Source organism: Heterodontus francisci, chromosome 28, assembly GCF_036365525.1.
Source record: "Heterodontus francisci isolate sHetFra1 chromosome 28, sHetFra1.hap1, whole genome shotgun sequence".
NCBI lineage: Eukaryota > Metazoa > Chordata > Chondrichthyes > Heterodontiformes > Heterodontidae > Heterodontus > Heterodontus francisci.
In genome coordinates this window covers 17,769,090-17,790,290 of record NC_090398.1, presented here as the reverse complement: position 1 = coordinate 17,790,290, position 21,201 = coordinate 17,769,090, and the positions used below count along the sequence as shown (strand labels likewise).

At 42.1% G+C, this 21,201-nt stretch overlaps 1 protein-coding gene across 1 annotated transcript; it reads left to right on the top strand.

Annotated features, from left to right (window-relative positions):
* Window positions 1-15,030: 15,030 nt before the first annotated feature.
* LOC137345294 (probable G-protein coupled receptor 139) lies at window positions 15,031-17,615 on the top strand. Its single transcript, XM_068008778.1, has 2 exons — window positions 15,031-15,100; window positions 16,711-17,615. The coding sequence occupies exons 1-2, from the start codon at window positions 15,031-15,033 to the stop codon at window positions 17,613-17,615; spliced, it is 975 nt and encodes a 324-aa protein (XP_067864879.1).
* The last annotated feature ends 3,586 nt before the right edge of the window (window positions 17,616-21,201 follow it).

Here is a 21,201-nt window from a genome sequence, read left to right as displayed (position 1 = left end):
TGACTGGGACTCACTTAGTGCTCGGGGCTTGGATGGGGCAGAAATTGTAATGAGCATCTAGGAGGGTTTCTTGAAACAATACATAGATAGTCCAACTAGGGATGGGGCCGTACTGGACCTGGTCTTGGGGAATGAGCCCGGCCAGGTGGTCGAAGTTTCAGTAGGGGAGCATTTCGGGAACAGTGACCATAATTCCATAAGTTTTAAGATACTTGTGGATAAGGATAAGAGTAGTCCTCGGGTGAAGGTGCTAAATTGGGGGAAGGCTAATTATAACAATATTAGGCAGGAACTGAAGAATTTAGATTGGGGCAGCTGTTTGAGGGTAACTCAACAGCTGACATGTGGGAGTCTCTCAAACGTCAGTTGATTAGAATCCAGGACCAACATGTTCCTGTGAGGAAGAAGGATAAGTTTGATAAGTTTCGGGAAGCTTGGGTAACGCGGGATATTGTGAGCCTCGTCAAAAAGAAGTAGGAAGCATTCGTAAGGGCTGGAAGGCTGGGAACAGAAGAATCCCTTGAGGAATATAAAGACAGTAGGAAGGAACTTAAGCAAGGAGTCAGGAGGGCTAAAAGGGGTTATGAGAAGTTATTGGGAAACAGGATTAAGGAAACTCCCAAGGCTTTTTATACGTATATAAAGAGCAAGAGGGTAACCAGGGAAAGGGTTGGCCCACTCAAGGACAGAGAAGGGAATCTATGTGTGGAGCCAGAGGAAATGGGCGAGGTACTAAATGAGTACTTTGCATCAGTATTCACCAAGGAGAAGGACTTGGTGGATGATGAGCCTAGGGAAGGGAGTGTAGATAGTCTCTGTCATCTCATTCTCAAAAAGGAGGAGGTGTTGGGTGTCTTGCAAAGCATTAAGTGAGATAAGACCCCAGGGCCTGATAGGATCTACCCCAGAATACTGAGAGAGGCAAGGGAAGAAATTGCTGGGGCCTTGACAGAAATTTTTGCATCCTCATTGGCTACAGGTGAGGTCCCAGAGGACAGGAGAATAGCCAATGTTGTTCCTTTGTTTAAGAAGGGTAGCAAGGATAATCCAGGAAACTATAGGCCGGTGAGCCTTACATCAGTGGTAGGGAAATTATTAGAGAGGATTCTTCGGGACAGGATTTACTCCCATTTGTAAACAAATGGACTTATTAGCGAGAGGCAGCATGGTTTTGTGAAGGGGAGGTCGTGTCTCACTAATCTGATTGAGTCTTTTGAGGAAGTGACAAAGATGATTGATGAAGGAAGGGCAGTGGATGTTATCTACATGGACTTCAGTAAAGCCTTTGACAAGGTCCCTCATGGCAGACTGATACAAAAGGTGAAGTCACATGGGATCAGACGGCAGCTGGCAAGATGGATACAGAACTGGCTCGGTCATCGAAGACAGAGGGTAGCAGTGGAAGGGTGCTTTTCTGAATGGAGGGATGTGACTAGTTGTGTTCTGCAGTGATCAATGCTGGGCCCTTTGCTGTTTGTCGTATATATAAATGATTTGCAGGAAAATGTAGCTGGTCTGATTAGTAAGGTTGCGGATGACACAAAGGTTGGTGGAGTTGCGGATAATGATGAGGATTGTCAGAGGATACAGCTGGATATAGATCGGTTGGAGACTTGGGCGGAGAAATGGCAGATGGGGTTTAATCCGGATAAATGTGAGGTAATGCATTTTGGAAGGTCTAAGGCAGGTGGGAAGTATACCCTAAATGGCAGAACCCTTAGGAGTATTGACAGGCAGAGAGATCTGAGCGTACAGGTCCACAGGTCACTGAAAGTGGCAATGCAGGTGGATAAGGTAGTCAAGAAGGCATACAGCATGCTTGCCTTCATCGGTCGGGGCATAGAGTATTAAAATTGGCAAGTCATGCTGCAGCTGTACAGAACTTTAGTTAGGCCACACTTAGAATATTGCGTGCAATTCTGGTCGCCACACTACCAGAAGAACGTGGAGGCTTTGGAAAGGGTACAGAAGAAGTTTACCAGGATGTTGCCTAGTCTGGAGGGCATTAGCTCTGAGGAGAGGATGGATAAACTCGGATTGTTTTCACTGGAACGACGGAGGTGGAGGGGCGACATGATAGAGGTTTACAAAGTTATAAGCGGCATGGACAGAGTGGATAGTCAGAAGCTTTGTTCCAGGGTGGAAGAGTCAGTTACTAGGGGACATAGGTTTAAGGTGAGAGGGGCAATGTTCAGAGGGGATGTCTGGAACTTGTTGCCGGGTGAGGTGGTGGAAGCAGATACCATAGAGACATTTAAGAGGCATATTGACAAACACATAAATAGGATGGGAATGGAGGGAAGACGGACCCCGGAAGTGCAGAAGGTTTTAGGCATCAAGATCGGCGCAGGCCTGGAGGGCCGAATGTCCTGTTCCTGTGCTGTACTGTTCTTTTGTTCTTTGTTCTCCACAGAGCACAACATATATTTAAATTTTCCCAGTTACTTATACGATCAATCATATACTGTATTTTCCCCCAGAACAAAACATACTAGCTAGCTTTCTTTAATAAACAGCAAAATTAGTGGTTTATTATAAAACACTGGTCATGAAGTAAAGCATAAACACCGAGATTGATATGTTACAGTTCCATTTTTCCCTTAGCCCCTCACACTCACTCACACACACATGCACACACACACATACAGCTGCTAACCAGAGAAAAATAAAAGAGATTTTTCCTTGGATCTCTTTTCCAGATAAGAAAACACGTGGGCTCAATACTTGCTCATTATTGAAGATGCAGTAGATGAGATCTGGTGTGTTCTAAAACTGACATACAATCTGGCTTCCGAGTACACAGAGATGGGTCACTAGGATCATTTAGAACAGTTCTTTTCAAGCAGCATTGCTGATTAATTTAGCAGGTTTTTGTTCAAAAACAGGAGACGAGATGAATTAACACAACGGACTTCGCAGGGTCTTTAAAGCGGTCCTGGAAACCTGAGCTGTGTTGTGATATTCTCTCCTTCTTGGGAATTATATTTTCTCCTTGGAACTTCTCTCCCTTTCTATACAATTCAACCCCAACTCAAAACAAATCAAAAGCGAAACCGACAGCAATAGGTCAACCTTTTGACCTCCATCAGTCATGGCTTGTATTTCTTTGTAAACAATTTCCCCAGGTTTCCTAGGTTCTTGGCTGTTTTTTTTTAGCCAGTAGTCAGGTGGTTTCCGGGAAAGTCTTGTTGTTGTTGCTGGAAGTGTTTTCCCGGAACATCTGGTTTTTGAGTCATGGAGTCATGGAGCCGTACAGCATAGAAACAGGCCCTTCGGCCCACCACCTCCATGACGACCATAATGCCTATCTATACTAATCCCACCTGCCTATACTAATTCCATACCCCTCTATGCCTTGCTCATTCAAATACCTGTCCAGATGCCTGTTAACTGTTGCTACTGTTCCTGCCTCCACCACCTCCTCTGGCAGCTCATTCCAGATACCCACTAATTTTTGTGTGAAAAATTTACCCCTTTGATTCCCTTTAAACCTCCTTCCTCTCACCTTAAATCTATGCCCACTAGTTATAGTCACCCCTACCATGGGAGACAGACTCTGGCTATCTACCCTACCTATGCCTGTCATAATTTTATATACCTCTATCATGTCCCCTCTCAGCCTCCTTTGCTGCAGGGAAAACAGACCCAGCCTATCCAATCTCTCTTTACAACTCAAGCCCGCCAAACCAGGCAACATCCTTGTGAATTTTTTCTGCACCCCTCTCGAGCTTAATCACATTTTTCCTGTAGTGCGGCGACCAGAACTGCACACAGTACTCCAAATGCGGCCTAACCAACGTTATGTACAACTGTAACATGACGTCCCAACTCTTGTACTCAATGCCTCGGCTGATAAAGGCAAGCATGCCATACGCCTTCTTCACCACCCTGTCTATCTGTGTTGTCACTTTCAGGGAACTATGTAACTGGACCCCAAGGTCTCTCTGCTCAACAACAATCCCCAGGGTCCTGCCATTCACTGTATATGCCGTGCCCTGTTTTAACTTCCCAAAATGCATCACTTCGCACTTGTCTGCATTAATTTCCATTTGCCACTCCCTTGCCCACTTTCCCAGTTGATCTATATCCTGTTGTAACCTTAGATAACCTTCTTCACTGTCCACTACACCACCAATTTTGGTGTCATCTGCAAACTTACTAATCATGCCCCTTACATTCACATCCAAGTCATTAATATAGATGACAAACAACAGAGGGCCCAGCACCGATCCCTGCGGCACACCACTGGTCACCAGCATCCAATCTGAAAAACAACCATCCACTACCACACTCTGCTTCCTATCACCAAACTAATTTTGCATCCAATTTTCCAGCTCACACTGGATCCCATGTCCTCGAAATTCCAGACCAGCCTACCATGCGGGACCTTGTCAAAGGTCTTGCTAAAGTCCATGTAGACAACTTCCACCGCCCTGCCCTGGTCAATCCTCTTGCTCAACTGCCCTCGCCAATCCTCTTGGTCACCTCCTCAAAAAACTCAATCAAATTCGTGAGACATGATTTCCCACGCACAAAGCCATGCTGACTATCCCTAATCAGACCATGCCTTTCCAGATGCATATAAATCCTGTCTCTCAGAATCCCTTCCAATAACTTTCCCACCACTGATGTAAGGCTCACAGGCCTGTAGTTCCCTGGCTTATCCCTGCTGCCCTTCTTAAATAAGGGCACAACATTAGCTATCCTCCTGTCTTCCAGTACCTCACCCGTGGCAAACAATGATACAAGAATCTCTGCCTGGGTCCCAGCAATCTCCTCCCTTGTTTCCCATAGCATCCTAGGATACAACTGGTCCGGCCCTGGAGATTTATCCACCTTAATGCGCTTCAAAACCTCCAGCACCTCCTCCTTTGTAATATTGATATGCTTCAGGATATTGGTGTTCCCTCCCTTGAACTCACTAGCTTCTTTGACCTTCTCAGACGAGAAGCATTCATTTCAGACCTCGCCCATTTCCCATGGCTCCACACATAGATTAGCACACTAATCCTTAAGGGGACCTACTCTCTCCCTAGCTTCCCTTTTGCTCTCGCGGGCACAGGAACAGCGGGGGTGATTCCCCATCTCGTCGAAGTGTCAGAGGAGAGTGCAGTCAAGTCTGCAGAAATGCCTGCATATCGGAGTGTCCCAGAGAACAAAGGGGAGATTACCAAAGACTACTCCCCCACATTCAGAGGAAAAGGGAGCCAACCATCCCCTGAAGTAAAAAAGTATTTTCTTGACTCAGAGAATTCAGGATAGATGCACCCACTACTAACTCTCCAACAAAATGTGAAATTAAACCAGCCCTGTTCCCCAGAAAAGACAATTTGAGTAGGTTTTAAGATGGATGAATGAATGGAAATGAAAGAGAGAAATGCTTGGTTTTTCTTTCTGTATCTTATATTGCTCTCAAACCTTGTAATGAAATGTGCTTTTTTTTTACAAATCACATTTCATTCCCCTGGATGTGCATGCCTCATGTAGGGCCCCATCTGCCAAGACTGAGAAACACATTATTTCGTCACATGAACATTAAAACTTAAAATTGTGGTTGGGAAGAAAACAGGGCCGATCACAAGGAATTGCTCAGGTCCTGAATGGAAAGACAGTTGCAGAGTAACAAACAGTACTTGGAACGGACAAAGGGGCCATTCCATGCACCAATTTAATCCACAATGGACTTTTGATTACCAGACGTTGAAGTTGGAGAGTTCCAGGTGAATTTCTAAAATGGCTGAATATACAAACAGACATGGTCATATTAGTTTAGTCACATGACTAACTAAGGGATGGAGTTTTTTTTAATTTGAACTTGCCCCAGCAAATTGGAACGGAGAAAGCTCTTTGCTTTCGGACTGAGAACCCCTTTATGGCAGCACATTGGCGCAGTTGTCAGCACCGCAGCCCTCACAGCTCAAGCGACCCAGGTTCAGTTCTGTATACTGCCTGTGCGGAGTTTGCAAGTTCTGCCTGTGACTGCTTGGGTTTCCGCTGGGTGCTCCAGTCTCCCCCCACAGCCAAAGGCTTGCAGGCTGATAAGTAAATTGGCCACGGTAAATTTCCCCTAGTGTAGATAGGAGGGATGTGGTAGGAATATGGGATCAATTTAGGATTAGTATAAATGGTTGTTGTTGGTCGGCACAGATTCAGTGGGCCGAAGGGCCTGTTTCAGTACTGTATCTCTCTATAACCTCTCTCTCCTGTCTGCTGTCATCTCTTTCTCACGAACCTGAAGACACATGAGCCCCAAGCGAGAAAAGTATGTGACATTGAAAAAAATTTAAGTAGAATACAGGGCCCCAACGAAAAGCAAGACTACTTGCAAAAGGACTACAGTTAGATCGAAGCACAGTGAGCAAGAGGCTCTTCTGAAATTGCCTCAACCCTCTCTACTTTATTTTTCTTCTGCTCTTTTCTGTCCCTATTTGCATGTGTGTATCATGTGTGCATACTGGCGTGGGCATGTCATATATCCAAAGGCGTTAACCGTATTAGAGTTTAAGTTTAAGTTTTAATAAGTTTCTCCTTTCTTATTTAAACTAAGAAGGCCTGTTTGAGCCCATTTCTTTGCCTTATATTTGGAAAGCTGTGAACAAGCATTCACCAAGTGGGAGCTCAAGACACAGTACGTTGAAAAATTAAACCGTGTTACAATAAGCCCAGGTGAAGGCTGAAAAGACTCCGAGACACCTTTCACACCTGGTCATAACAGGTTTTAAAATAGAGTTCCAGGAAATTGACCAGTGATGATCAAGGAACAGCGATCAGTGTCTCTGTCAGGATGATGGTTAACTCGAAAGAAAATGTTCAAACTAATTTGCTGAGCAAAGCCCCCATAGTTAAATGTTCACACATCTGCGTCCATTGCACATGAATCTGAGTTGGAAAAGGTGGTGTCTGCTCATTTAATAATATTACAGTAACAACAGCTGCATTGCTACCATCAAAGGTCATTTTTTTCTTTTGAACAATATTATGGTTGTTTGTTTTACAACAGTCTTTAAAATTGATTATACTTCATAATACTCTTTGGAATAAAAGTGGTGCTTGGCTGCTTGTTCAAATTATTGTAATTAATGTTGCTTGTTATCCAAGCAGTGTAATTGTCTCACTGGAGATTTCCCTTCAATAAAAATACTGTTTGCATTGAACATATTATGGAATCCGGTCAGTCAGAATCACTGAGCTTACACCAACAGTCTGTTCTCACAGAAAATGGGGTACCCGGTAATCTTTCAGATCGAACGCATTTACTACCCTGCTCTGGCATCTATTGGCGTTATTGGTAAGACTTTAGATACAGTATTAATCGTGTAAGCAAATGTTTCACTGTTATTGTTCTTGCCCTTTGCTGAACTGTAACATATTTGCCTTGCTCTGTGCATTACAAATTCATATGAACAGGGCTACTAGTTGTCCCAATAGCATTTTTGCTGTTTGCTGAAGGAGGTATAATATATCTTTTTTCTCCAATACAGGAATGTTTCTGAGTTCTTTCTCTTTATTCAATGCTTTGCATTCGCACTTGCAGAGAAAATACTCGAATCAGATGATATATAGGCGTTAATTGCTTTTGTAGCTTTATTTTTATATTATTACAAGCGGATCACATGATCAATATCGGACAATACAAGTTTCTTTTTCTACTATAGACTCATATCTTTATTTCTAGTGATTGCTATGAATTATTATTTCAATTGGGTTCATTGAAAGATGAGATCAGGTGGATTTTCCCTCATTTGTTGTCGTTTTCAGTGATTGTATTTTGAGAACACTCAAAATGAAAAAGGTCAATATTATTTTGTCTCATCCTACATTGTAACCCGTAGATATTTAAGTTGAATATTAACTTGGTGAAGTGTAGACAAGGCAAAGAAGATTCAAACAATCATGACCTTAAGTAAACAGATAAGGATCGATGGTTGCTTCCAGTTTCTGTCCACACAGTATTAACTTTGTTGAATTCAGTTTCACAACTTGCCCGGGTGAAATTCAAATCTCAAACTTGAGCGTGTGAATATTTTGACGATTACATCCTTTCATTAACCAAATTTCAATTCGTTTTAGTTTTTTTGGTGAATATTTTAATCACTTTGCTCTAATTTTTGATTCACTCTTGATCTTTATTGCGAATCTTGTTTTTTATTGCTTCATTAATTGCATGTCATCTTTGTATTGCTTGAAATATTAAAATGTTATGATACAGTATACTGATCTACGAAAAGACATTAATTAGTTTCGATTGCTGCCTTTGTATCTTTGTAAATCATATTAAGCTGACGCCTTTGCTCTGACTTCGGCCATTAAAAAGACCCTGTTTTATTATTTTTCTTACAGTTAACTTAGTGGCGATTGTGATCCTGAACTGCGGGAATTGTTTTTGGGATCCTTAATGGGGAGGGGGAGCAGCCCCAAGTCGTGGTCCACATAGGCACCAACGACATAGGTAGGAAGAGAGATGGGGATTTAAGGCAGAAATTCAGGGAGCTAGGGTGGAAGCTTAGAGCGAGAACAAACAGAGTTGTTATCTCTGGGTTGTTGCCCGTGCCACGTGATAGCGAAGCGAGGAATAGGGAGAGAGAGGAGTTGAACACGTGGCTGCAGGGATGGTGCAGGAGGGAGGGTTTTGGTTTCCTGGATAATTGGGGCTCTTTCTGGGGTAGGTGGGACCTCGACAAACAGGATGGTCTTCACCTGAACCAGAGGGGTACCAATATCCTGGGGGGGAGGTTTGCTAGTGCTCTTCGGGGGGGTTTAAACTAATTCAGCAGGGGAATGGGAACCTAAATTGTAGTGCCAGTGTACAGGATGTTGAGAGTAGTGAGGTCAGGGATATGGTTACAAGGACGCAAGAGGGCACTGGCAAGCAAGAACCTGGTTTAAAGTGTGTCTATTTCAACGCCAGGAGCATCCGGAATAAGGTGGGTGAGCTTGCAGCATGGGTTGGAACCTGGGATCTCGATGTAGTGGCCATTTCGGAGACATGGGTAGAGCAGGGGCAGGAATGGATGTTGCAGATTCCGGGATTTAGATGTTTCAGTAAGAACAGAGAAGATGGTAAAAGAGGGGGGGGGGTGTGGCATTGTTAATCAAGGAGAGTATTACAGCGACAGAAAGGACGTTTGAGGACTCGGCTACTGAGGTAGTATGGGCTGAGGTTAGAAACAGGAGAGGTGAGGTTACCCTGTTGGGAGTCTTTTATAGACCTCCGAATAGTTCCAGAGATGTAGAGGAAAGGATAGCGAAGATGATTCTCGACAGGGGTGAGAGTAACAGGGTAGTTGTTATGGGGGACTTTAACTTTCCAAATATCGACTGGAAATACTATAGTTCGAGTACTTTAGATGGGTCAGTTTTTGTCCAGTGTGTGCAGGAGGGTTTTCTGACACAGTATGTAGACAGGCCAACCAGGGGCGATGCCACATTGGATTTGGTACTGGGAAATGAACCCGGCCAGGTGTTAGATTTAGATGTAGGTGAGCACTTTGGTGATAGTGATCACAATTCGGTTAGGTTTACCTTAGCGATGGGCAGGGACAGGTATATACCACAGGGCAAGAATTATAACTGGGGGAAAGGAAATTATGATGCGATTAGGCAAGATTTAGGATGCGTAGGATGGGGAAGGAAACTGCAGGGGATGGGAACAATCGAAATGTGGAGCTTATTCAAGGAGCAGCTACTTGATAAGTATGTACCTGTGAGGCAGGGAGGAAGTTATCTTGCGAGGGAGCCGTGGTTTACTAAAGAAGTTGAAGCGCTTGTCAAGAGGAAGAAGAAGGCTTATGTTAGGATGAGACGTGAAGGCTCAGTTAGGGCGCTTGAGTGCTACAAGCTAGCCAGGAAGGATCTAAAGGGAGAGCGAAGAAGAGCAAGGAGAGGACACGAGAAGTCATTGGTGGATCGGATCAGGGAAAACCCTAAGGCTTTCTAAAGGTATATCAGGAATAAAGAGATGACTAGAGTTAGATTAGGGCCAATCAAGGATAGTAGTGGGAAGTTGTGTGTGGAATCAGAGGAGATAGGGGAAGTGTTAAATGAATATTTTGCGTCAGTATTTACAGTAGAGAAAGAAAATGTTGTTGCGAATACTGAGATTCAGGCTACGAGGCTAGATGGGATTGAGGTTCACAAGGAGGAGGTGTTAGCAATTTTGGAAAGTGTGAAAATAGATAAGTCCCCTGGGCCAGATGGGATTTATCCTAGGATTCTCTGGGAAGCTAGGGAGGAGATTGCAGAGCCTTTGTCCTTGATCTTTATGTCGTCATTGTCGACAGGAATAGTGCCGGAAGACTGGAGGATTGCAAATGTTGTCCCCTTGTTCAAGAAGGGGAGTAGAGACAGCCCTGGTAATTATAGACCTGTGAGCCTTACTTCGGTTGTGGGTAAAATGTTGGAAAAGGTTATAAGAGACAGGATTTATAATCATCTTGAAAAGAATAAGTACATTAGAGATAGTCAGCACGGTTTTGTGACGGGTAGGTCGTGCCTCACAAACCTTATTGAGTTTTTCGAGAAGGTGACCAAACAGGTGGATGAGGGTAAAGCAGTGGATGTGGTGTATATGGATTTCAGTAAGGCGTTTGATAAGGTTCCCCACGGTAGGCTATTGCAGAAAATACGCAAGTATGGGGTTGAAGGTGATTTAGAGCTTTGGATCAGAAATTGGCTAGCTGAAAGAAGACAGAGAGTGGTGGTTGATGGCAAATGTTCATCCTGGAGTTTAGTTACTAGTGGTGTACCGCAAGGATCTGTTTTGGGGCCACTGCTGTTTGTCATTTTTATAAATGACCTGGAAGAGGGTGTAGAAGGGTGGGTTAGTAAATTTGCAGATGACACTAAGGTCGGTGGAGTTGTGGATAGTGCCGAAGGATGCTGTTGGGTACAGAGAGACATAGATAGGCTGCAGAACTGGGCTGAGAGATGGCAAATGGAGTTTAATGTGGAAAAGTGTAAGGTGATTCACTTTGGAAGGAGTAACAGGAATGCAGAGTACTGGGCTAATGGGAGGATTCTTGGTACTGTAGATGAACAGAGAGATCTTGGTGTCCAGGTGCATAAATCCCTGAAGGTTGCTAACCAGGTTAATAGGGCTGTTAAGAAGGCATATGGTGTGTTAGCTTTTATTAGTAGGGGGGTCGAGTTTCGGAGCCATGAGGTCATGCTGCAGCTGTACAAAACTCTGGTGAGACCGCACCTGGAGTATTGCGTGCAGTTCTGGTCACCGCATTATAGGAAGGATGTGGAAGCTATGGAAAGGGTGCAGAGGAGATTTACTAGGATGTTGCCTGGTATGGAGGGAAGGTCTTACGAGGAAAGGCTGAGGGACTTGAGGTTGTTTTCGTTGGAGAGAAGGAGGAGGAGAGGTGACTTAATAGAGACATATAAGATAATCAGAGGGTTAGATAGGGTGGATAGTGAGCGTCTTTTTCCTCGGATGGTGATGGCAAACACGAGGGGACATAGCTTCAAGTTGAGGGGTGATAGATATCGGACAGATGTGAGAGGTAGTTTCTTTACTCAGAGAGTAGTAAGGGCGTGGAACGCCCTGCCTATAGCAGTAGTAGATTCGCCAACTTTAAGGGCATTTAAGTGGACATTGGATAGACACATGGATGAAAATGGAATAGTGTAGGTCAGATGGTTTCACAGGGCGGCGCAACATCGAGGGCCGAAGGGCCTGTACTGCGCTGTAATGTTCTAAAAAAAAAGAATTGTGGCCTGTCAAAATTCATCCCTCGTTACCTGGTTGTAATGTCTGCAGTAGATCTACTGCACGTTGTTATTAATATCGTACTGAATCGAATTAACAATATTATTTCCCAGTTAATTTCTTGTTCATTACTCCTGTGTGTGTGGTGATTGTTTTGTCTGGTTCACAGTTACTTTCGCATTTGATCGGTCTGTAGTCATTTGTTGTCAGAAGCTAAGAGCAAAATATTGCACTGACAGAACTGCGGCTGTTATTATAGTAACCGTCAGTGTCATCAGATGTCTGAAGTCCAATCCATGCTACTTCATACGTGTTCCTTTAATTTCAATTGATGACTGTCCACCTGCCAAAAATGCAACATATTAATTTCGCCACATGGGCATTAAATTTCAAATTGTTGCTGGAAAGAAGAGAAGGCCTGTTCCAAGGACTGCCAGACATTGGCTGGAAAAAAATGTTTGCATATTAACAGACAGTGCTTGGAAAGGACAAAGGACCATTCCCAGACATACAAGACACAGAGCCAAAACATGGTCAAGCCAGCTAGTCACATGACTAACTTGCTTGACAACCTAGGGTTTTCTGAATTGTACAGTTTGAACTGAGAGCCTGCAAAAAGCTGCTTGCTCCTGAATTTAAAAAACCTCTCCTGGTTGGCTTGCCGCAGTCTCTCCTGTCTGCTCCCATCTCTTCCTCGTGGAACTCCAAAACCCACTGAAGACACCAGAACCCCATGAGAGAAAAGGCTCCTCCAATGAACAAAGTTTAAGAAGAATACTGGACCCCAACGAAAAGCAAGATCTACCTCCAATCAAGGACTCTATAGTGAGCTTGAAGAACTGTAACAACAACTCTTCAGATATTGCCTCAAACCTTTCCACTTTATTTTTCTTCTGCCCTTTTCAGTCTCTATTTGCAAGTGTGTATCAAGTATGCATGCTAAAGTGAGCGCGTCGTGTATCCATAGGTGTCAACCGAATTAGAGTTGAAGTTTAATAACATTTCAACTTTCTTCTTTAAAACTAAGGAAGCCTGTTTATGTTGGTTTCCTTGCGTTATAATTGGAAAGTGGTGAACAAAGATTCACCAAGGGGGAGCTAAAAACACAATGTTTAAAAGTAAAACCCTGTCACAGTAAGACCAGGTGAAGGCGGAAAGAGAACCCCTAAACCTCTTTCTCACCTGGTCGTAACAGAAATTTGGGTGCTAGGGTCCAGAACTGACACACAGACAAACGAGAGAAATTGGAAGTGGGAAGCCAAATTGTTCCCAATCAAAAAAAAGAGCAAGATTAATATAAGTTTTTCTTATGGTTGTGTGTGATTGAATAACAACATGTCTGCAACTGAAGCTAATAGCTCTCCAAGCCAGGGTGAAGTAACTTGGGATAGGTTGAAAGCACTGTCTATGTAGGAGCTGAGAAAAAAGGGCTGAGCAGTGTTCGGTCACTGTACATGGCAAGGCTAGGAAGTCTGAACTGCCAAGATTAGTGGCAAACCATTTTTTCCTTGAATCTGAAGAAGCAGAAACAGCGTTAGAAGGAGACATAGACAAGGCATGGCTAGAAAAGATACAATTGGAACAAAGAAAACTTTAAGTAGAAGACAGGGGAATGGAAAGAGAAAGAGAGAGGCAGGAGAGAGAGGAAGAGAGAGCCTTCCATAAGGAACGTGAAGAGAAAGAAAGAGAGGAGAGAAAGAGAGAAAGACAGGAGAAGTAACGAGAGAGAGAGAGAGAGAGAGCGAGAGAGAGAGAGAATGAATATTCCAGAAAGAACGAGAAGAAAGAGAGCTGAAGCGGCTTGAGTTAACTAGGGGTGACAGAGTGAAACCCGAGAGAAAGAATGGCCAATATGGAGGAGCATAATTCAGGGCTGGGTACAAATTGTTAAAACTAGCTCAACTAATCCCAAAATTCAATGAGGAAGATATGGAAGCTTTTTTTTTGGCCTTTTTAGAAACTGGCAAGGCATCTAAAATGGCCAACTGAGATCCAGTCTCTTTTACTACAAAGCAAGCTAACTGGAAAAGCCCATGAGGTTTATTCCCTGTTGCCAGATGAGAGTTCATCAAATTATGACCTGACCAAAAATGCTATCCTCGGGGCATGTGCCTACCACCAAAAGTTTAGAACCCTCAAAAAGCAAACTGATCAAACTTATCTGGAGTTCGAAAGAAGTGAACAGCTGGTTTTCGATCAGTGGCTGTGAGCTCTTTAAGCACAGCTCAGCTATGAGAATTTCAGAGAAGTAGTTCTGTTCGAGGAATTTAAAAACTCACTCCCGCTCTCCATAAAGACCCAGCAGAGGAGCAGCGGGTTCAGAGAGCCCGGTAAGAGGCCGTTGCTGCTGATGAGCTTGCTGTAATTTATAAATCGGTTTCCCAGGGGAGAACCTTTCCTCATCACCCCCACAAATCCGGAAACGACAAAGGGTAGGAAGGTGACAGCAGCCAAGCAGTCCTGGGAGAGAAAGGAAAGCAATATATGAATCCTGCTAATTTTGTTCTTATTACGGTTTCAGGCCACAACAGCTGTCTTTAACCTTTAATCTGGTCTTCCTAAGATTTTAATTCAGGAGAATAAAGCATCATGTTGAACAAGCAAGAGCAATCACTATCGTTATCAAAGCGAGGATTGAATTTATTTTAAACTTTTAACTGGGATCCAGGATTTGAGCAATGATGACAAGGCTACAATTATTGTCCATCCCTTGTTACCTTGAAAGTTGAGCTTCCTCTTGAACTGTGTAGTACTTGTGGTGACGGGACTCCCTTAATGGTGCTAGAAATTGAGATTCAGGGGTTTGACCAGTGATGAATAAGGAACAGCGATATATTTCTGTTTCAGTATGGTGGGTAACTCAAAGAGATATGCTCAAATTAATTTGAAAAGCAGAGCCCCCACAGTTAAATGTTCACAAGTCCAAGTGCAGTGCACATGAATCTGGATCTGAGGTACATGAATCTCAGGAGGAAAAGATGGAGTGTCTGCACATTTAATAATCAATGTAACAACAGCTGCATTGCTACCAGCACATGTTTATTTACTTTTTCTCTTCTGAATAAATTTTAAAACAATATTGCATTTATTTTTGTTGCAATAGTCCTTAACATATATTCTATTGTATAATAATCTTTGGAATAAAGCTGGCTGTTTGTTCAAATTACTGTAATTAATATTGTTCATTGTGCAACCGGGCTTAATGTCTCTCTGGAGGTTTCACATCACTATAAATGCTGGTTACTTTGAACATAGTATGAAATCTGGTCATTCAGAATCACTGAGTTCATACCAACGGACTTCTCTCACAGAAAATGGGATACCCGGTAATCTTTCAGATAGAACGCATTTACTACCCTTCTCTTGCAGTTATTGGCGTTATTGGTAAGGCTTTAGATCCAGTATTAATTGCGTAAACCAATGTTCACGGTTGCTGCTCCTGTGCTTTGCTTAACTGAAACAGACTTTCCTTGCTCTGTGCATTACCACGTCATATGAAACGTGCTAGTAGTTGAATCAATAGCATTTTTGCTGGTGGGTGATGAAAATAAAATTATTAAAATTCTGAAAAATCTTTATCTCCAATAAAGTAATGTTTCTGGATTATTTTTCTTTAATAAATGCTTTGCATTCTCACCTCCATAGAAAATACTCGAATAATATGATATGTAGGCATTAATTGGTTTATGCAGCTTTATTTCTATATTATGGTAAGTGGATTACATGATCAATATAGGACAATAAATGTTACCATTTCCGCTATAAACTAATATCTTTATTTCTTTTGATTGCAATGAATTAGTATTTCATTTGGATTCCTTTAAAGATGCAATCAAGTGGACTTTCTCTCATTTGTTGTCGCTTTAATGAATGTATTCTGAGAACACTAAATACTAAAATCGTACAGTATTATTTTGTGTCATTCTACATTGCAAGCCATAGATATTTGAGTTCATTGATAACTTAAAGATGAGAGCCACCTGATTAGTGCCAACCAAATTTGCTAACATATATCACTGGATGTGTTATTATCTTCTATGAATAATTATACTTCCTGATTTCTGTCACCAAAAATTGTGTAATTATAGAATGTGAGTGGCAGAAATTCGTCTCCAGCCATGGTGCAAAACTGACTCTATTGGATTTCACACTCGTTGTTTGTAGCACTTGATATTCAGATCCTTTGCAATCAATTTCATTAAATATCAGGCGCTGCGTATAATGGCAGCTAATTTGATACCACCCCATTTTTGCCATTGACCAAAATGAATTTTCACCCCTCAGCATAAAAATAAATCTTTTTTTTGTGAGAATAGAGATACGGCAATAACACGTTCAGTGAATAGACAAATAGAATTTGGAAATAGCACATTGGCTGTAAAATCAAAAGAAACAAGAACAAAATTCAGATCAGGGAACAGTACAGTGCATGTACCCTCTCTAAATATTAACTAATGCACACACGTCAACTTAAGCTAAGTCCTGGAGTAAATTATTTGTGGCCTAACCCTTCAGCTTTGCAGCTATTGAGATGGCATATTTCTGTGCTGTGCACTTCTCTCTCTTTTGCCTTTAATGACTCAATTACAAATCCGCAGTTTGATCCAGGAAGTAAAACATCCTGAGGCAATTGTGCAGCATTGACGTCTTATTTCTGCACCTATTCCATATTACCGAACACTTGCACCCCGCAACCTGCTTTCCACTTTGGTTTAGCCCCAAAGTTGTTGTTGCACTTAACATCTGGATGCATGTTTCGATTAAATAAAACCTTATATTCATGAATAACTTTATAAAAAGTTTGTTTCTTATTCTTTCTGTGGACTTTTGTGTCACTGGTTGTAACATCACATATTGCACATTATACTGATCGAGGAACAGACATAGAATTAGTTTCAATTGCTGCATTTCTAACCTTATAAACGCTACTAAGCTGATGCATTTTCGGTGACTTCGGCCATTAAAATGACCCTATTTCATTATTTCTGTTACAGCTAATTTAGTGGCGATCGTGATCCTGAACAGAGGGAATTGTGGTCTATCAACATGCATCACTCGCTACCTGGTTGCAATGACAGCAGCAGATCTACTGCTCGTTATTCTTAATGTCATACTAAATCGAATTAATAATATTTATTTCCCAGTTAGTTTCTTGTTCATCACTCCTGTGTGTGCAGTGAGAGTCGCCTTGCTTCTTGCAAATCTGGACTGTTCTGTCTGGTTCACAGTCGCTTTCACATGTGATCGGTTTGTAGCCATTTGTTGTCAGAAGCTAAAAACAAAATATTGCACCAAGAGAACTGTGGGTTTCGTTATCGTAACTGTCAGCGTCGTCAGCTGTGTGAGGTCCATTCCCTGGTACTTTGTATTTGTTCCTTTAATTATTATTGACGATGTACCATGGTTTTGTATCCTAACACCATACTATTATACCTCAACCTTTTGGTCAGCGTATGAGTGGATTCATAGTATTATAACACCGTTGCTTCCATTTGTTTTCATTTTGGTATTCAATGCTCTGACAGTCAGGAACATCATAACAGCCAATCGACTCCGGAAAGGGCTCCATGGACATGGTAAAGGACAGAATCATATTGATCCGGAAATGGAGAACCGAAGGAAATCCATTATTTTGCTTTTTGCATTGTCCGCAAATTTTATCCTGCTGTGGATTCCATATGTGGTACATTCTTTGAACTGGCAAGTTAAAAACTATAATTATGCAGACAAAAATCTTAGCGATCCAATATATATCGCTCAGCAATTTGGATTTATGCTCCGGCTTCTGAATTCTTGCACCAACACCTGCATTTATGCACTAACTCAGTCGAAATTCAGGGAGGAGTTAAAAAATGGGCTGAAATATCCATTTTCTCTAATCGTTAAATTATTTAAGTAACAATACAAACTGACATGTAACAGGATATGCATTTCCAGTGCTGCAACTCAGTCTAATTTCAAGTTGCATCCCAAAATGTCACTGTACAGACACTGCAAGTGGGTATTTTTTTTGTTGCAAATTTGACTTACGATGGGCAAACCGGTCTTCAAATATGTGGGTCCAGACTCTGGAGTCCCACCCCTAGCCCGTTTGCTTCTCCAGCTCTCTCCTCTTTTCAGACCCTCCTTAACACTCACCTTTTCACCCAGCTTTTTTCAAACCTGCTCGTGAGTCTTGCATTGACATAGAATACATTTTGTTAGATTATGCCATAGAATGTTTTTCATACGTTAAAATAACAAGCTGTTATTGGATTTTTCGATTTAATCCTTTGCAATTACAACACAGAAGGAGTTCCCATTACACCTGTGCTGCTCTCTGAAACAATAATACACATTTCTGCGATTGCTTCCTTCAATGTTTCTTTATGTATTATGTCTGAACATCCATTTGCATTAAAAAAATCTTCTTTCATGCTTTGACTGATAATATTTCATTTATGCCTTCAAGTATCTCACTCACCAACCATCGAAAATAGTTCCCTGGTTATGTTCATCAAAAAACTTCAGTCGTAAACATTTTGATCAAATCACCTCCTCCACTTGTTATTAATCATGAAATGATTTGCAACAAACTTTTCACCGTCCTGGGGTGCAACGTGATCAGTCTGGTAACATTTTTCTTTTGTTCTCGGGATTTGAAGGTTGTTTTGCACCCTTAGAATTGACCGTGTTCGATGGTCGCTGCAGTGTTTGTGATGAAGGTGCTCCCTCAGTGCGGATAGGGAGGGAATTCCAAGATATTGACCCAACGATAATGAAGGAATGGCCGATATATGCCCAAATCATCAGGAGAGGAACATGGAGGTGGCATTACACTGATGTTACTGATGGTCCTATCCTTGTTAATCATAGTGAGGAAGATGCTGTTGAAGTCACCTATGCGAGCTCCTGCATTGCCTCATGTGATTTGTACAAACTATTGCCACACTGTACTGCGAAGTAGGAGGGATATCTGTACAGCCTTATGAAAGTAGCTCCTCAGCAACACTCTGGTACATCCATCTCTGACGACTCTCTCCGCCACCACCAGCAACCCCCACCCAACTCTTGGCTGCTTCTCAGGCTGAAACCCAGTACCTTTGTTTGGACAATGGGCCGCTGCAGAACGAACTGTTCAGAAGAGAGTGCGATTGTACTTAGTTGGGCAAACAATGGCATAAGCCACAGATTTTCTTTTGGCAGGAAAATCCAGACCTTTACATGTTCTTGCCCTTCACCTCCATACAGTTATTACCATTCTAATAGGCCCCACACCACTTCTTCCATCCTACTTACAATTTGCATGCCGGAACAAGAGTCTTAGGTCATAGAGTCACAGAGCACGGAAACAGAGTCTGTGCCGGCCATCAAGCGCCTAATTATTCTAATCCCATTTTCCAGCACTTGACCCATAGCCTTGTATGCTATGGCGTTTCAAGTGTTCATCTAAACACTTCTCAATTGCTGTGAGGCTCCCTGCCTCTACTACCTCTTCAGGCAGTGCGTTTCAGGTTCCAACCACCCACAGGGCGATTTTTTTCCTCAAATCCCCTCTAAACCTCCTGCCCCTTAGCTTCAATCTATGCCCCCTGGTTATTGACAACTTTGCTAAGGGAAAATATTTCTTCCTATCTAATCTATCAATGCTGCTCATAATTTTGTTTTCCTCAATCTTTTTTTTTTACTTATTCTGTTGCCGTATTTTTTCTTTGCCAGTCATAGTTTCCTGTTCACTTTGTTCCAACTAAAGCAGGAAAAGTGCGCTATTTCTTCCAGCCCCACTTCTCCACAGGATACAATATATATTTCAATTTTATCAATTACCGATACAGTCAATCATATGGAGTATTTTCCCGCAGATTTATACACACGAGCTAGCTTTCTTTAATAAGCAGAAAAATTATTGGTTTATTATAAAACAAGTCTTAACCAGTAATGAAGTGGGACATAAACACCACATTGATATATTACAGTTCCCTTCTTCCCTTACCCCTGCACACTCACTCACACACAATTACACACATACACTTGTTAACCGGAAAAATAAAAGGGATTTTTTGTTTGGAGCTCTTTACCAGACAAGAAAACATGTGGGCTCAATACTTGCTCATTCTTGAAGAAACAGGCATACAATCTGGCCTCTGAGTACAAGTAGATGGGTCACTTGGATCTTTTAGAACAATTCCTTTCAAACAACATTGATAATTAATTTAGCAGGCTTTTGTTCAAAGACGGAAGACGAGATGAGTTAACACAAAGGACTTCTCCGGGTCTTTTAAGCGGTGTTGGAAAACTGAGCTGTGTTGTAGTCTTCTCTCATTTTTGTGAATTCTCTTTTCTCCTTGAAAGCTCTATCCCTTTTTATACAGTTCAACCCCAACTCAAAACATTTCAAGAGAGAAACTGACAGCAAGAGGTCAGCCTTTTGACCTCCATCAATCCTGACCTGTACCTCTTTGTGATCATTTTTTCCTGGTGTCCTGGGTTCTTTGTTGCTTTTTTGAGCTGTAAGTCAAGTGTTTTCCCGGAAAGGCTTGTTTTCCTCACAAGACCTCTCAATGCCGCTTTCAAAAACATTTCCAGGGACAGTTTTGCAAAGTTAAGTGGTCTTTCCATGACCCCGCCCCCTTTTAAAATCCCATAGTTTAATATATCTTCAACCGTTCAAGAATTAATCCTCAAAAAATATGTTTAACGAAGAACAGAGGCACTTTCGTAACAACTTCACCTCTCAACTTATTGTATTTGGTCTAGTACTCGCGTGAAGAGTTGACCTGACAAGCATCAGCGACCCTCATTTTTATTTCATTATATTCTCGAACTCCTTAATTATTCAAGGAGCCCTGGCTTTGTTTCCTTTAAATTTTACCCTTGTTGGATAGTACTGATATGACATCAGTTGGGACCGTTAACTTCAAAACAAGAGATGGAAACTCCCCAGACAAATTAATGGGTTACATGATAAGACTTCCACCTTTTTAAGACGTTTACTGTAACAACGAAACTAAAACTCGACAGGGTGTTTAATAGGTGGAAAATCACATTAAATTACAACAAAGTTATTTTCCTCTAACTTAGTAAAAGACTTGAAAACCGCACATAACGTTTATGCGTTGCAGAGTGTTCATAGAAAATTAGGCATCCTGCCAGATAAAAGTCCAAAACTCCGCCCAGTTGCAGTGGATCAGATGCCCCACTGTCCTGACCAAAGTCTATGGCCTATTCACTCACTTCTTCTAAGCACACTCCGCCGGTCTTTTGTTGATAAAACAATCTCTGGTGACGCCGTTTGCCTTCTCTGCTCCACAAATCTTTAAACCGGGTCCAAATATTAACAGCCTTTTTCTGTGTCACAGTTCCTAGAGCCGTTCATCTCTCTCTCTTGTTCGCTCTTTCCATCTCTTCTGAGGCTGCCACTGCTGGTCATCATGTCTTTCCTTCTTCCTTGCAGCATATCAGGCAGACGAAAGTTTATAGAATGTAACCAGAAAAAATGTGAATAG